The following is a 13,882-nucleotide window of genomic DNA, read 5'->3' on the forward strand; positions in this document are numbered from 1 at the left end:
TGAGACCAACACAATTTGACAATCGAAAACGTACACATCATATGAGATCAACTCTCCAAGCGTCACTTTATTATTATTATTGAGAAATGTGATCAAGTGAAGAACAATCAACGAGACATAAGTCTTTAAAATCCATCCTCACAGAAGTCACACAATACTAGCACAATCTTATAGCACTAGAACACATAATCAAAAACCTCAGGCATATCTCAGTTTGGAATCTACTGAGAGCATTTCTCCAAGTATGCATTCCAGCCTTGAACTCTATACTCGTGAGCCGTCTCTGCTGGGTTGTCTGCCTTTATGATTCCTCGTCCCACGATTATAATATCACTTCCCCTCTCTGTAATCACCTGAAATAAGCAAAAGAGCAATCGGTACTTAGATACCGACTAGAATGCTAACTATGGATGTAAAAGTTGGGTAGGGGGGAGAGAGAGTCACAGAGTGTGGAGTGTTATACTGCTGACCAAGTGCATCACCACCTTTCACCATTTGAACACCAGGCGTTGCATGAATCATAGACGGATACACATATCCGCATTTCCAAGAAGCAGGATTCACCGAGATGAATCCCATCACGAAATCGGAATGAGCCTCTGCGATTTTCACAGCTGCTGCTGTGTAGTCTCCTGTAGCAAGGTTACCTGCAGAGCTCATTTCAGCAAGCAAAAGCAGACCTCTACCACGAGGCATACCCTACAATCATATAAGAACGCAACAAAAGATTATTAAAACAAAAGAATCAGTAATCATCAGGTTAGAAAGAGAAATGAAATTTACCTTCAATTTCAGGCCCTCCACGATTCCTGGCCCCGATATTATATGAGCGTTTATAATATCAGCCCACTCCAATATTTTAAAGATGCCTCTGCGAACAAACCAGAAGAATCAGGCACACGAAAACTCGAAAAGACTTGAATAAAGGCTAAGTGACATAATGTAGAAAAAATACCCTTCATACTGCATTGTGACAGTGTTACCAATGTCTGCAAACTTGCGATCCTCAAAGATGAGAAATTTGTGCTTGTCTGCAATCTAAAGTAACCATAAACAATGGATCAACGACATATTGCAGACCAGCTGAACAATAACAGACATGAGACTCATGCTTATTTGTAGAGATTACAATCTTCACTTAAAGTAACTAAACCTATCAAAGAAACAGATGTGTGTAAGCAAAGTATTTACCGCACGGAGTTTAGAACCAAAGTCAGGTGTGAAATCAGGCAAAATATCAACATGAGTCTTCAAGAGACAAATCTCTGGTCCAACCTTCATAAACACACAAACATTTGAAAGAAGATGTCACTAAAAACATAGTAATTCATATGAAGAAGTCTTAAAATTTCAATCAGAAGAATCAAAATACAAAATGATTCTAACCTTCTCAGCGATTTCAAGCAACTCAGCAGCAGTTCCAACATCAGCAGCTAAGCAGAGATTAGTTTCCTTCTTCAACATAATATCAAACAGTTTCTTCCCCGCCGGATTCTTGGAAAGCTCAGACCTTTCCTTAAATCCTAAAACCCTAGGCTTCGGCTTTGCTTTCTCCACACTTGGAACACTAACCCTACTGTTCTCTTCCAAAAACTTAAGCAAATTCACTTCATCCTCCTCTTTAATTTTGCCCTTTTCCTTCAAAACCCTAACCATATCCGTCAACTTAATCATCGAATGAAGCTTAATCCCATTCTCCGCTAAATTCTCCCTACCACCTTGTTGCCTATCGATCAAAACCACAGCATCACTAACCTTTAACCCAACAGAACGAAGAGGCGCAGCAGTCTCGAGAACAGAGGCGCCACTGGTTACAAGATCTTCGATTATCAAACAAGTTTGATCCTTTTCGAAGATACCTTCAATGGCTTTGGATGTTCCGTAGTCTTTAATCTCCTTACGGCGCATAAGCATAGGGATACCATTGGAGACAGAGACAACGGTGGCGATAGGGAGAGCAGTGTAAGGTACACCACAGACTACGTCGAAGGTCGCGGAAGGAGGAAGTGAAGAGATGAGAGTTTGAGAGATCTGTGTTAAGAGGGAAGGGTAAGAGACGATGAGACGGAGGTCGATGTAAACCGGAGAGAAGATTCCGGATTTGAGCTTGAAGTTTCCGAATTTCACGGCGCCGATTTCGTGAAGCTGGAGAATCAGTGCTTCCATGGCTGACATGCTTCTTCTTCTGCTTTTGGTATTGGATTCGATGGCTTTTGAGAGAGGAGAGGAGTTGAGACTTTAGAAACGACTGCACACTGGACAGTGTTGGCTTTTATATACTTTAGGTTTTGTTTTATTTTTGGGTTTCTATGTTTTTTTTTTTCTGTTTCTGTTTTTTTTTTTTTTTACAATAAATCATTAGGGAACTTTGTTGAAAAGAAATCATGTAAATATCTTGGTAAATTTTCTCATATTCATATTTATACTTTTATGCTAATTTTATCATATATTAAGATAAACTCTCATGTACTGAATCTTTTATAATAAAATTGAAGATTATCAAATCCACAAGGCATTTAATTTCCCAATCATTTAGATCTTTATTTTTTCACTATATATAAAATTATACTTTTTGTAAGCTAAAAATTCAAAATAAATTTTAGTAGATTAATTGTTTATGTCATTTCAAAATCCATTAATTCAAGAAACCTGTGAGAGAAAATAAAAACTTTTTTTTTTACTACAAAAAGGTACACTGAGACAACATGAATAAATCCAATTGAAACTGAATTCGCCCTAAAAAGGGACATTATTCTTAACATAAGCATACAACAAGAAGACCTGTCCGGTCTTAAGAGAAAACCACAAAGTACAAATGAAGATGGATCATTTCCCATCATCATTACAGATTACTAATGTTACAGTTTGTGAGATTAAAGAAACAGTGTAGTAATCTAATTTAAAAAAAAAAAAAAAAAAAAAAAAACAAAGATCATTCATAATCTACATCAAACCAGAAATAGAGGTAAGCCTTAGAATACATGACTCGAACACGCTGCAGGACCAAGTCTCCGCTTGTCGAAACAGCCTTTGCACCTCCCTCGATCCTTGTCTGCAAAACCGTTACGCTGTTTCCTCTGATCTTTTCAACAACGGTTTCATCCACTTCTACATGGCCCAAGATATCTTCATCTCCAGCAGTGCTTACGATTGGGTATGAGAGATGATCCAAAGGGTTTGTTTCACATTGCAGCACACATCCATCAATCGTTAGCCTTCCACTCCTATGAAGCAAACAGCAGCCGAGCTCGGCTTTCACTGTTAAATTCGCAAGCTTGCAGGTCGATAGCAATTCCAGGGCACTGCACAAATAACCCAACAACAAAAAGCCGTATACCAAAGATTCTTCTTCGTAATAAAATGTAACAAACATTGAAATGCCTTAAGCAGCAACTTTTTAAGAAGCTAAAACCTCCCAGAAGGATTTTTAAAAACAACTGCATAGAGGAAATGACGTCAAGGGAATATGATCAACAAACCTGTCTGAACCACGAGAACAGATGAGGGTAGTTTCATCGGGAATCTCGCCTCCACCAACCTGAACATAGAGAAGATAATATAAAACTGAAACTAATAATGAACACTGGGACTTGTGCATCAACATCATACCATCCATCTATGAAAATGAACTCTTTCAGCCTCAAGGCATAGAGTCTTCCACTTAATTGAAACTAAGGACACTGATAAGCCAGCCCCTAATCCACACTGAGGTGTACTGTTCTATGGTGCGCCTCGGTACAATCCTGATAAAATCACTATCATATCTAATTCTGCAACTCCATCTGCTCATCCTAATTCCTACACCAAGCTCTACTTTTAATAGCTTCATTACAGCTTACCCTCTATCCATGTATTGCCCAATATGAGAAGAGGAACATTACCGAGAGGCAGGTGGCAAATGCATGCAAGACTTTGAAGTCGAACTGAATTCTTTTTCGAGTTCTCACCATGGTCAAGGAATTTTAGTTATCAAATTCTAATTCTTTAACATTCATTAGAAGTGTCTCAATTACAAACAGCTCCTGCATAGTTTCCATATGTGAGATATAAGTAACTGTGTGCATGCATAAGTTTTCTTTCATTTCTATTTTGGTACCTAAATGTAGCATTGTTCTCTTCCATGCATATTGATCTCAGATGCCGAGAGCTATCGCATGGAATGGATCTCCATCCTCTCATGAGAATAGATATGTGACTATACATACGTTCACATATTTTTTGGATATTAAACATCTACTATACAGATGTTGGTATAATTTAATAGTATAGATGAACTCAGATAAAATCCTAATTTTTGTGAAGAAACATGTGAAAGTAGACCAATTCACATTGGCATTTCTAGAGAAAGTTATGGAAAACGAAAGAGATATAACATGGAAATGCAAAAATCTCCATGAATATCAAGAAATTACACTAGACATATATAATCCTTCAAAAACATACCAGGCAAAGAGGCTTTTTAATCTGAATATTAGAAACGTGATGATTCCCACCGGCTCCAATTAAAATGGTATCGCCGGGTCTAGAGGTGAAAATTTGGTCAGGTTTTAAGACCCTTCTACGAATAATGAAGAACTGTTACAGAGCATAATAAGGTAAATATCACAAACCTTGCCGCAGATACCGCTGACTCAATGTTGCGGAAAACTCCAGGCTGAGTTAAATCCTTAACAAAACGGTCAACACGGAGCCACAAGCGAGGATGACACGCCAGATATCGCCATCTGTGGCAAACGAGTGCTGTGTTATACCTATCTGCACACTCAGAAGAGATACACAAACTGCACTGAAATAGACTGTAATACGCAACAAATTCCCAAGTCAATCATGCAAACAAAAAAAATGAAATCTTTGAAGCTTCACACAACACAACACAGATCAAAACAGAGCAATTCAATACAACGATAAAAGCTTTCTTACTAATAGTGTAACATTATTATAGAGCTGTTGTATCACACCCAAATCAAGAGGAACGGATCATTCTTTAAAAAAAAAAGTATATATTAAATCTTCGAAGCTTCACACAACACAATACAGATCAAAACATAGCAATTCAATACAAAGACAAAAAGCTTTCTTACAAATAGTGTTACATTACTACAGAACTGTTGTATCAGAGACCAAGTCAAGATGAACAGAGCATTTGTTATAGAAATTGAGTGAGATTATACCACGGATTGGATTCAATTATGATCTGATTAGTATCTCCAAAGTCTAAAAGTTGTTAATTTGGCCATAATTGGTGAAATTGTAATTGAGATCAAATGGGGAGAAACATCACAAACAACATCAACAAAGAAACGATTCAGAGCAGAATTGAACACAGAAGTGCAAAAGTATCAGAAACCCCAATTCATAGATGCGAAAAAAGAAACCAAATTTACCAGGAATTGGAGCTAGGAAGCTGAGGATATGCATAAGGCAACCATCGTCAAGATTGTTAAGAGACGTGAGGGAATCATCAGATTTCATTCGTCTCTTCATCCTCGGTTGAGCTATTCTCTTGGGAGGCCTCTCCTTGTTGAGCTTTGTTGAGATCTCATGAATCTCCATGGCCGCTTTACGAAGAAGCACGAGCCCTTTGTCGTCGCCGTAGTTTGGTAATTGTTCGTTAATATCAGCCGACTCAATTACCAAACTGACGTCATCTCGACATTGTTTATAACTTTATATGTCCGGTCCAATTAAAAACATAACTATTTTAGAACTTATGACTTCGGTTAAGATTGTTTTGCTTTTTTTTTGTTCATTAATGTTTTTGTAATTAAAAAAAGAAAAAAATATATATATGCAAAATTATAAAAAAAAATTACTTTCTCAAAGTTTTTATTTATGATTTTTGTGGAGTTTTCTTAAAAGTAAAATTGAGAAAAAATAGAGAAATCGTAACCGTTGGTTGTTTAATGCAATGGACTGTCCAGATGTATTTTGATGAGGCCAATAAAAAAAATAGGAAAGGCCCAAAGCACACTCTCTCTTGTGAGTTGTGTGACAAGACAAATTCATACAAACCTCTCTCTCTGCCCAGTCTCTTCTTCTAATTAAAGTCTAAACTGCAAAATTCTCTCGAATCGACAGACGAAAAATGGAGGTGAAAATGGCCGAAGAAGGGTGCTGTGAAAATGGTGAGTCGAAGGTTAACGAAAGAACCCACTGCATTTGGAAGACTGTGGACGACGGAGGGGTCGAAAGCAAGAGGTTTTACTTGGCTCGCACGACAGCTTTTGAGATGCTTCGTGACAGAGGCTACGAAGTTAACGAAGCTGAGCTGTCTCTCTCTCTTTCTGAGTTTCGTTCTGTTTTTGGTGAGAAGCCAGACCTTGAACGCCTCCGTATCTGCGTGCCTCTTCGCTCAGATCCAAGGAAAAAGGTTTCAGCTTTTTTCTTTTTCACCTCTTTTTTTCGATTTGGGTCTAAGTTTTTGGTTTGAGATAGATGAAAATCTGAAAAAGTCATCAACTTTTTTCGATTTTGGGTTCTAACACCTTCAAAGAGGGGGGAAATGTGCAAAAGGCTTAAACTTTTCTCGGTTTTTGGGTCTACAGCTTGAGTTTGCTTCGACTTTTTTCGATTTAGGGTTTAACTTTGGTTTGGGTTTGACTTCAAAGAGATGAAATTTTGCAAAAGGTTTCAACCTTTTGGTTCTATGACACTATTAAACGCCTGAGGATCATACTAGTGAGAAGTTATAGGGGTTAATCAGATATCTTTTTACTTGTTATTTGTGTACGGAAGTAAGGGGAAATGATGTCTTTCCATAGATATATAGTTTGCGTTTCGTCTTGTTCTGTTGAGTTTAGAGCTTTTGGTAAATGTTTTGGAAAAGCTCAAGGACTAAAGATTTTTCCCTTGGGGACCAAGAAAATTTGTTATACCAGTAAGGTTCCTCACATGGTGCTCGTGTATGTATCCTGTGGGAGGTTGCTATAACTTTATAATAAGAAATGATTGCAGCATTTTAGGGTTTAGTTGTCATTATAACGTTATGTTTGGATAGTTAGTTGAGATGAGAATGTAACCAGACAGTTTCTCATGCTTTATCTGTTTCTCATTGAGGTTATTGAATTGGTTTTATGCAGATCCTTGTTGTGTTCATGGAATCTGAACCAATCACCGTGAAAACATTTCGTGCCATTCATAGTCAGGTTTCCAACAATGTAGGCGTGCGTGCTATGATTCTGATTTTACAGAGCAAAATGAACCACTTTGCCCAGAAGGAATTGACAACCTTCCCTTTTACAGTTGAAACTTTCCCGGTAAGTAGTTATGGGTAAGCAGTTATGAGTTATCCATTTTCCTACATGATGAGACATTATAGCCCGGATCGTCTTGAATGGTATCCTATTGAGGGTCATGAACTTCAGACCTGAATTGGAAAATACATTATTGTCTGAACACATGTTAACACTTATTTAATGTACCAACAGATAGGAGATTTGTTGGTCAACATCACAAAGCATATTCAGCAGCCAAAGATTGAGGTTTTGACCAAAAAGGAGAAAGAACAATTGCTGAAGAAGCATGCACTTGAGGACAAACATGTCTGTTTCAATTCTGGACAAAGCTTCTTCATCTATTGTGTATCCTATCCCTATTTTAATGGATGTTTTTTTCTCCATTTCAGCTTCCTTATTTGCAGGAGAGTGACAGCTTCGTCAGGTACTATGGATTGAAGATAAAACAGGTGGTGAGGATTACATACAGTAAAGAACCGGTTGGGTCTTTTGTCACCTACAGATGCATCGTCTGAAGAAAGGCAAATTCATTGCAGCTACCCCAAGTTTAATTGAGACACTCCTTCTCTTTCCTAATTCTTCTCCTGAAATCAGTAGTTATTTGTCCTTGGTGTTTCATGTTTGCTTACAATTGTAATAAGAGATCGACTTTGGTTTTGAATGTGGAAAAACTTAGCAAACTACACGAGTTTTCCAAAATGTAGTTGTCATGGAGGTACGTGTAAAAGAACATCTAATTACATGAATTAAGAGCTTCACAAGAAAGGAGCAATGATGAAAATGTTTCACGAAACGCAGAGAGATGTTATCTAGTCTGCTGAAATTCCTCTAACCGGCAACCTAAACTGATTGAAACAAAAGCAACACCTGAGTATTAGTTACCAATAAATCCGCAAGCTCTATTACTGGGTGTATGGGCGCAATTATAGAGAATAGTAAGGAATTAATAACCTTCTAAATTTCACAACTTTCTTTTGTTTCCTTGGGATTCTTCAACATCCCTTTCACCAACAGTACAACTGGATCCAGAGTTGGGTGCATTCCCTAATGCAAGTGAATCTGTAGGTCCTTCCTCTTGAGCTTTCTGCTTATTTAAGCGACTCTCTCGTATGCTGCATTTAGGAAAAATCCCTTTTTCTTCACTTCCCATCTTTGAAGAAGCTGGTGATTCTGGTCCTTCCATATGTTTTGCCGCCGGCATATCAAAAGGCCTATGAAAGAGCAAATGAGCCACAGTTCTGTCTGTGGGATTGGTTACCGCCTCTGTGTCTGGCATCCCAGCATATCTGTAATATCAAATACAAGAGTTAGTAAACCACAATTTGATATTGATACTGAACGGGTAGCATTTATGATTTATAAAAGGTTAACCCACATGTACAAAAGTGTATGCATGTAGTTTACACTATCTTAATACGAAGTATACCATAACGATTGATATGCACAGACTTTCTTACCTATATCTGGATTTTTCTCTGGGAATAACTTCCTGGTCATCCTGGCTAGTCTTGTTACTGTGGGCTGTATCATTAGTGTAGTGTCTCTGAGCTGCGCTACCAGCCAACCGGAATAAGCTATCCCGTATACAAGTCCTTGTTCCCATATCCAACTGCAGGACAGGAAAGAGTATTAGTCACTCCCAACATAAAGGTCACCTACATAGTACCGTAGGAGTATTATATGCGTCCTCATGTAAGCCAATCGATCATTTGGGTACCTTTGCTACAACATCCTGGAGCCGATAAAGAACCGAGAATTCTGCAGAATTATCAATAGCAGCAGTGAAGTTGCCAGAATCATCTTGTTCCAAAGATGAATTAGGATCAAATGAAGGCATTGTAGTTATCCCTTGGAGATTAGTTTTGTCGACAAACTGGAGTGGGATATCTTGGAGAGAGTTCTGTGTAATGGATTGATCTACTACAGGCACCTGTTGAGAAAATTGCTGTTGTTGTCTCTGAATTGCAAGCATTGCCTGCATTTGCTGTCTGCGTCTTAGTTTTTCTAGTTTTTCCTGTGGTGTCATTGTTGAAGGCCGTGCAGAGATATCTGGTGCCATGTTTACGGAGGTAGCAGTAGCAGGATCGTAGGAAGGATGCATCAACTGATTCTTAAGATCAGGGTGCTGAACGGCCGAAAGAACAGGCACACTAGAATATGGATTGGTAAGATTACCAAAAGCAGTAGTCATGTATTGGTTTGGCATATGTGAATAATGTGATGTCCCAGAACCTTGAGACTCCCTCTGCAGATTAACAGCCATCAAAGAGGATCGTGGCGGTGCCAACTGATTTACAAATTTTCTACGTGAATTCCTGGATGGAGTTCTCTGACTGTACAGATCTTGAAATGCCCCTTCCTCAGAACTCCCAGACATATTCGTAAACTTCATCATTTTATTTTGTTGATATGGCTGGTCAGAAAAAAAGGAAATGAAACGAAGAAGTCTCAGTAAAGCTGTACGAATTAGAATGTCTAAGAATTTGAAAACATAAGTCATGCTACCGATCTGCAATGACAGAAGTGAACTATGCACATACTTTCATTCACTTTATCATAAACATATGAGCAATATGCAGCAGTCTGCTAAGCATAGTACCTGGTCTTGAACTGAGTGTTGACCCTTGTTCTCACGATATTGCTCAGCTTTTAGGGTTGCATGTACACTCGGTACACTTTGGGATGACAGACCATTGGCTTTTCCAGTCACTGGAAATTGCTGGTTCTCTTGTTTCTCAAACTCAGTTCTAATATCCAGCCCTAGATCTTGAGAGTCCAAAATTGATGATAACGATTTTGGACTATTGGATACATCTTTAGAAGAAGACCACAACTCATCAGCACCGCTGAGACTGCCATCGCCAAATATAGGGACATCATTGCTGCAAAATCATCACTTGTGAGGATATTGTGTTAGATGGAGGCCGACGTGCATAAGTAATCTTCTTTGATGTTTAGCAATGTGTATCTCAGATGGTGGAGCGACAAGTTAGTGCCCGTTCTACAAATGAAGCAACTTGACATATTTTTCAAATAAGTTGTACACATGAAATAAGGGAGCTAGTGATTTTGTCATTAATTTCACCTAATTCCTTTCAACATGATATCTTGTCAGTTCTTGAAGATTGTGTTACGAATTTAGTTCAGCATATAACACATCATACATGGAACAAAAGGAGTACGTCATTGAAAAGTTACTACGTAGCTCAGTCAGGATGAGAAATAGTTTTACCTGAACATTCGATCAAGATCATCAAAACTACCAATGTTGGCCCAACCGTACTCATCAAAATCACCTTGCTCTTTACTCTCATTAGTGCTATGAAAAATATCGGGGCCTTTCGCAAGTTCAGACGTTTTCTCTGGTAAAACAGGGTGAGCACACAACTTTAAAATGATTAGAACGGAAAGAACGTACCCAATCAAAACATCACTGTTTTTCAAGAAACACACCACCTCTTGATGAATCATATATAGCTGGCTCAGCTAAGCATTTTGAAAGTTCAGTCGCACTCGAATCTGGATCATCTTTTCTGGCATTAGATAGCGAAGAGTCAACTGGCCATGAGGTCATACAGAAACTTGGCTGAGGAATCCCGGCATCAACATTATGACCCGAACTGCTCCCCAGTTTATCATCATCATGGAGGTCAACTGTAGTCCCAGTTATCTTTTGCTCAGCCGGCTTAGCTGTCTTAGATTCTTCACTCTGTTCCTTCTTGTTAAGTTGTTCACTTTTTACTTTAAAAGGTACAATATGGTCGCCTGTCTCACCGTTATCACCCCATATCATATTAGTAAGCTGAAAAAATAGGGTAAGACCATAAACAATAGGGATCAGGGACAAGCAAGTATCGGCCATCTACATGAGACCAAAACTCAAGGAATATATAAAGATGTAAGAACATGATCAAGAGCAGCTTAAAAAGCATTGACACATAGGCACATCTAATCCCACAAGATAAAACTGACTGATCATCGAAAAGTGAAATTTGACTATAAAACTAGATAACAGTGACTTTGTCAAGGAAAAAAAAAAACAGGAAGTAACACAAAATGCTAGCAGAGCCCTCTTCCAAATGATAAGCTCCTTCTCATACCCTTGAGCTCCGAGGCTCCTTCCCTAACTACCAAAATTCAAATTTTATTCTTTTATGCAGTCAAAACAGTTGACCAAAGCTTGACCGATTGAATCTCCAGAACTATAGCCAAAAACCTCGTTCTTCTCTCTGTGAATAGTGAAATTTAAAGCTACAGAAGCATGGTGGTACGTAATCATTGCAATCACATACACAGAGCAGGGCAATTCAGAGGAGAAGCATACAACAAGAAAACTCATAAATTACAGGACGAGCGATTCAAAACCGATCCTTAAATCATACTAATTCAACACAAGAGTCGGATATAAGACAAAAGATGAGAACTTACCTCTTCTTCTTCCCAATCAAACATTTCTCGAGAAGCAAAATCGAATCACAGACCCAATATGAAGCTCCCTGATTGCTCCACACATCGCCGACTCCACCAAGGAAAAAAACCAAAACATTCAGAAAAAAAAAAAACAAAAACAAAAAAGATTAACAAGTCGGATAACGTAAATCCTTATAATAACAAAAGTTTTTTTTTTTATAAACCGATTAAAAATAAACTGAAAAGGATGAAGCTTTCTCAAAAACCTTGATTCAGAATCCTTCTTCATGGGTGGATATGAGAAAAAAGGAGTTACACAACACACAGTGGACAAAGAAGAAGAAAAGAGTTTTTTTTTTTTTTTTTTTTGAGGACGGAGGAGTCAGGAAAAGTGTCACGTGCCAAACGAGTGGCTGAGAGAGAACAAGATGCCACGTCAGACGAGGGAGGCGTATCTAAAGATGTGGCTGAGATCAACTTACCCAATAATTACGACTTTTTGATTCCATTTTCCATGACAGCACATTTTGACTTTCCCTGCCTGTGGTATTTTCTTTCTTTTTATTTTATTTTATTTTATACTCTAATGTTTTTATCATATTAGTGTTCGAGGAAATAAAAGGCACAAAAATATAATATATTGTTACCTGTTTTATTTTGCTTCTTTGGGTAAATATGTTTTTTAAAGTAAAAAAAAAAAAAACAAGAACCATGGTTCAACTTTTAGATTTAGTGGGGTAGAAATTCATACACACCACAAAAACTTTAAAGTAATTTAGCTGTTTTAGATATATCCATATTTAAAACCTATTAAAAAGTATATGCTTGGATCAGTTTGTTCAAAAGAAAATAATATTTTAAAAGTATTCTAAAGTTAGTCATGTGTTATCCTGAACACTTTCCTGTATATATCACGAAACAATGGATATCAAATGGTTGCAATCGATTATAAATAATCTTGTACAAAATACACTGGTAACACAAAATCTCTCATAAAATAGTACTATATATAACATAACTTTGGAAAAATAGCGATAATAATTATCACGTGTTTTAATTTCTACAAATCTAGTCTATTAAGATATATATGTAGTTTATATAAATGAGCTAAGCTTCGTTTTATTTAACTCATCATATACTGTATATAAAGGGCTAATGTATATTCTGATTCATTAATAAGAAAACATTCTTTCAAAGTTAATATAGTATCATAGTAATAAACGTTCTCTCTCTTTCTCTTTCTTATTCTGAAGAACATTTTTTTAACAAACTCAGGAAAAATCAAATATCTATGGAGATTATCATCCGCTTTTTGATTTTATCTTCTAGATCTTCTTCAAATCGTTCATCATCAACGATTCTTCGATTCAATTCTCTCAATCCAGCTTGAATCCAGCTCAATTCTCAATTAAATTCAGTAAACAAGATGAGTACATCAATCACCCAGCTTGTTTCTGCTTTCGCTTATGCTGTATTCGTTACTGTTCTTGAGATTCTTGCTTCCGCGATTTGGTTTATGTTCATGGCATAGATTTGTACGCATGGCACTTAGTGTGCGCAACAAATTGGGTTTTATTGATGGAACAATTCTAAGACCTCATGAAGGCCATCCTGATTTTGGTTCTTGGTCGCGTTGTAACGACATGATGTCAACTTGGTTGACGAACTCTGTATCCAAGAAGATTGGTCAGAGTATCTTGTTCATTCCCACTGCAGAAGGTGTATGGAAGAATATTATTTCACGTTTCAAGCAAGATGATGCTCCTCGCATCTTTGAGATTGAGCAACGGTTGAGTAACATCCAACAAGGGTCTATGAATATCAGTGCTTACTACACTGAGCTTGTTACTCTCTGGGAGGAGTATTGCAACTACATTGAGCTTCCTGTCTGCACTTGTGGGAGATGTGAATGTAATGCCTCTGAGTTATGGGAGACGTTACACCAGAGAAGTCGAGTTACGAAGTTTCTAATGGGTTCGAATGAGTCTTATGCTTCTTCTCGTCGTCACATTCTAATGATGAAACCGATCCCATCTCTTGAAGAAGTGTTTCACATGGTGACAAAGGATGAGCGAACAAGCACTATTAAGCCTGTTTCTAAGAATGATGGTGCTATTTTCAAGGCTTCTCATGCTGCTACATTTACAGAGGAAGTTCCTTATAACTCCTATGGTGGCCAATATAATGGTGCTTATGCTGCTGCGGTTCAGAATAATTTTCGACCGAGGTCTTCATGA

General features: G+C 37.7%; 5 protein-coding genes across 13 annotated transcripts; 2 read left to right on the forward strand and 3 right to left on the reverse strand.

The window, feature by feature from the left end:
- Positions 1–42: 42 nt before the first annotated feature.
- On the reverse strand, positions 43–2,360 carry LOC104781312 (uridine 5'-monophosphate synthase). Its single transcript, XM_010505948.3, has 6 exons — positions 1,387–2,360; positions 1,192–1,275; positions 956–1,038; positions 784–871; positions 445–699; positions 43–353 (listed from the first exon to the last, which is right to left on the reverse strand). The coding sequence occupies exons 1-6, from the start codon at positions 2,173–2,175 to the stop codon at positions 222–224; spliced, it is 1,431 nt and encodes a 476-aa protein (XP_010504250.1). The 5' UTR covers positions 2,176–2,360; the 3' UTR covers positions 43–221.
- A 336-nt stretch (positions 2,361–2,696) lies between these two features.
- LOC104781313 (F-box protein SKIP5) lies at positions 2,697–5,672 on the reverse strand. Of its 5 annotated transcripts, none has more exons than XM_010505949.3 (5): positions 5,385–5,672; positions 4,611–4,755; positions 4,444–4,522; positions 3,480–3,538; positions 2,697–3,302 (listed from the first exon to the last, which is right to left on the reverse strand). In XM_010505949.3, the coding sequence occupies exons 1-5, from the start codon at positions 5,551–5,553 to the stop codon at positions 2,933–2,935; spliced, it is 822 nt and encodes a 273-aa protein (XP_010504251.1). In that variant the 5' UTR covers positions 5,554–5,672; the 3' UTR covers positions 2,697–2,932. The 5 variants fall into 5 exon arrangements, 4 of the variants coding, with proteins under 4 accessions (XP_010504251.1, XP_087366728.1, XP_087366729.1 ...); XR_002037745.2 differs by lacking the exon at positions 2,697–3,302 and adding an exon at positions 3,882–4,022 and having other exon boundaries at positions 3,309–3,538; XM_087510602.1 differs by lacking the exons at positions 4,611–4,755; positions 5,385–5,672 and adding an exon at positions 3,882–4,022.
- A 258-nt stretch (positions 5,673–5,930) lies between these two features.
- On the forward strand, positions 5,931–7,915 carry LOC104781314 (DNA-directed RNA polymerase V subunit 5C-like). 2 transcript variants are annotated; one of them, XM_010505952.3, is made up of 4 exons: positions 5,931–6,370; positions 7,080–7,256; positions 7,428–7,541; positions 7,625–7,915. In XM_010505952.3, the coding sequence occupies exons 1-4, from the start codon at positions 6,086–6,088 to the stop codon at positions 7,748–7,750; spliced, it is 702 nt and encodes a 233-aa protein (XP_010504254.1). In that variant the 5' UTR covers positions 5,931–6,085; the 3' UTR covers positions 7,751–7,915. The 2 variants fall into 2 exon arrangements, with proteins under 2 accessions (XP_010504254.1, XP_010504252.2); XM_010505950.3 differs by having other exon boundaries at positions 5,975–6,370; positions 7,428–7,915.
- LOC104781316 (protein LNK2) lies at positions 7,885–12,070 on the reverse strand. Of its 4 annotated transcripts, none has more exons than XM_019244790.2 (9): positions 11,912–12,070; positions 11,664–11,754; positions 10,692–11,037; positions 10,468–10,597; positions 9,835–10,117; positions 8,953–9,648; positions 8,693–8,844; positions 8,187–8,521; positions 7,885–8,080 (listed from the first exon to the last, which is right to left on the reverse strand). In XM_019244790.2, the coding sequence occupies exons 2-8, from the start codon at positions 11,685–11,687 to the stop codon at positions 8,197–8,199; spliced, it is 1,956 nt and encodes a 651-aa protein (XP_019100335.2). In that variant the 5' UTR covers positions 11,688–11,754; positions 11,912–12,070; the 3' UTR covers positions 7,885–8,080; positions 8,187–8,196. The 4 variants fall into 4 exon arrangements, with proteins under 4 accessions (XP_019100335.2, XP_087366731.1, XP_087366732.1 ...); XM_087510605.1 differs by having other exon boundaries at positions 10,689–11,037; XM_087510606.1 differs by having other exon boundaries at positions 10,468–10,554; positions 10,654–11,037; positions 11,912–11,987.
- Positions 12,071–13,186: 1,116 nt separating this feature from the next.
- On the forward strand, positions 13,187–13,882 carry LOC147946122 (uncharacterized). The gene has a single exon (XM_087509500.1). The coding sequence runs from the start codon at positions 13,187–13,189 to the stop codon at positions 13,880–13,882; it is 696 nt and encodes a 231-aa protein (XP_087365626.1).

This window comes from Camelina sativa, chromosome 4 (assembly GCF_030686135.1).
Source record: "Camelina sativa cultivar CO46 ecotype springtype chromosome 4, ASM3068613v1".
Lineage (NCBI taxonomy): Eukaryota > Viridiplantae > Streptophyta > Magnoliopsida > Brassicales > Brassicaceae > Camelina > Camelina sativa.